Source organism: Triticum dicoccoides, chromosome 2B, assembly GCF_002162155.2.
Source record: "Triticum dicoccoides isolate Atlit2015 ecotype Zavitan chromosome 2B, WEW_v2.0, whole genome shotgun sequence".
NCBI classification, from domain to species: Eukaryota; Viridiplantae; Streptophyta; class Magnoliopsida; order Poales; family Poaceae; genus Triticum; species Triticum dicoccoides.
This window is the reverse complement of record NC_041383.1, coordinates 825,424,023-825,425,763: the sequence shown is the minus strand read 5'-3', so window position 1 is coordinate 825,425,763 and position 1,741 is coordinate 825,424,023. Positions and strand designations below refer to the sequence as shown.

The following is a 1,741-nucleotide window of genomic DNA, read 5'->3' as shown; positions in this document are numbered from 1 at the left end:
ACTGTGGGCATGTACAGCCTCGATCGAGAGTAGGTCCGACTCCGGCATGACATATGTTTGTCAGTTTTTTTTGTCAATTCCCAGATTACCCCTCGTGCTGTAAACCTAACCCAGCCCCAACCCTGTCAACGACCTCCTCCGCTCGAGTCGATCCGCCGCTCGCTGACCGCCCCTAGTTCCTCCGCCGTCACAGCCGTCGTCCACTGCTCGCCCATCATCAGGTGAACAGGATGACGGCCAGCCTCGGACCCCGCTGCCGTCCCTGCTCGCCGGCGGCCGGTCCACTGGAGGACGAAGACCTGCTCTGCGAGATCCTACTCCGCCTCCCTCCGCAGCCCTCTTCCCTCCCGCGCGCCTCCGCCGTCTGCAAGCGCTGGCGCCGCCTCGTCTCTGACCCCGACTTCTCCCGCCGCTTCTGCCACCACCACCGCCGAAACCCTCCGGTCCTTGGCTTGTTCATCCGAGGCGGCGACGGCATCCCCTTCGAACCTACTCTCGATGCCCCCAATCGTGTCCCGCCCGGGCGCTTCTCCTTGCCGCGCCGCGACGGCGCCATTTTCATCTCCCTTGGATGCCGCCATGGCCTCGTACTCATCTTAAACATACGGCCGATCCAGGTCCTAGTGTGGGATCCCATCAATGGCAAACAGCACCGCCTTGACATACCCACATGGTTTCTGACGCATGGGACGAAGTCCATGAATGGAGCAGTGCTTCGTGCTGCCAGAGATATCCAACAATTTCATGTGGTCTTGACAGTGGTAGACAACGTCGACGAACAAAACAGACAGGCGCTCGCCTGTGTTTACTCGTCCGAGACCGGCATATGGGGTGATCTTATATCAGCACCGGTCCCATCCAAGGTTCCCACCTCGCTTCTTATAAGTGATGATGCCACCATGGTTTGTACCATAAGGCCCGGTGTGCTTCTTGGGGATTCACTTTACTGGATTCTTAGTGGGAATTTTGCTGGAATTCTCAACTTTGATTTGAAGAAGCAAAGCCTAGCTGTGATACAGGTGCCACGACATATACTTCAAAATGGGTTTTACAACTCCTGGATTGTGCGGGCAGAGGGTGGTGGCCTCGGTTTACTCTGGAAAATCGACCATAGTTTCCAATTGTGGAAGAGAAAGACTGATTGTGATGCTGTTGTTTCATGGGTTCTTGAAAGAACTATTGAACTCAATAATCTACTTCCCCTCTGTGCAATATGGAGCGAAATAATTCTAGGGTTCGCCGAGGAGAATAATGCGGTGTTCGTGTGGACAGACGGCCTCCTCTTTATGGTTCATCTTGATTCATTGCAGTTCAAGGAACTTTGCGAGCCCAGAACCATTTCTTACTATCATCCATTCGAAAGTGTCTACACTCCAGGTAATAGCATGCCTTCACATATACACTAAAGCTAGTACAAAGTTGAGTCACTTATTTTCGGACGGAGGGAGTAACTTGTAACTTTGTACCAAGCCAATTTTTGATAATTGGTTGACAGAATTATGATTCACACCCTTTTGTGTTAGGTTAAGCTTTTTAATTAACTACTGCCATATATTCATTTGTTTCCTTTGCTGCTTGATGACCTCTTAACATGTCACGATTTTGTTTCTGCAGTATTTCTGTTTTGATTCTTACATAGATAAAATAAATCAGTTAGTGGTGTCTAATTTTTTCGTGTGCTTTCTAGTCAGGTGGTGGGTTGAAATTGGTGTACTGTTAGACTTATATATTTTGTTGTTCA

The 1,741-nt window shown here is 50.2% G+C and overlaps 1 protein-coding gene across 1 annotated transcript; it reads left to right on the top strand.

Annotated features, from left to right (window-relative positions):
• The first annotated feature begins 230 nt into the window (after positions 1–230).
• LOC119361611 (F-box protein At5g03970-like) lies at positions 231–1,406 on the top strand. The gene has a single exon (XM_037626738.1). It carries the CDS (start codon positions 231–233, stop codon positions 1,404–1,406), a length of 1,176 nt encoding a protein of 391 aa, XP_037482635.1.
• Positions 1,407–1,741: the final 335 nt, after the last annotated feature.

Coding starts and splice junctions, on each gene's coding strand:
- LOC119361611 (XM_037626738.1), top strand. CDS start 231: ATGACGGCCAGCCTCGGACCCCGCTGCCGTCCCTGCTCGCCGGCGGCC.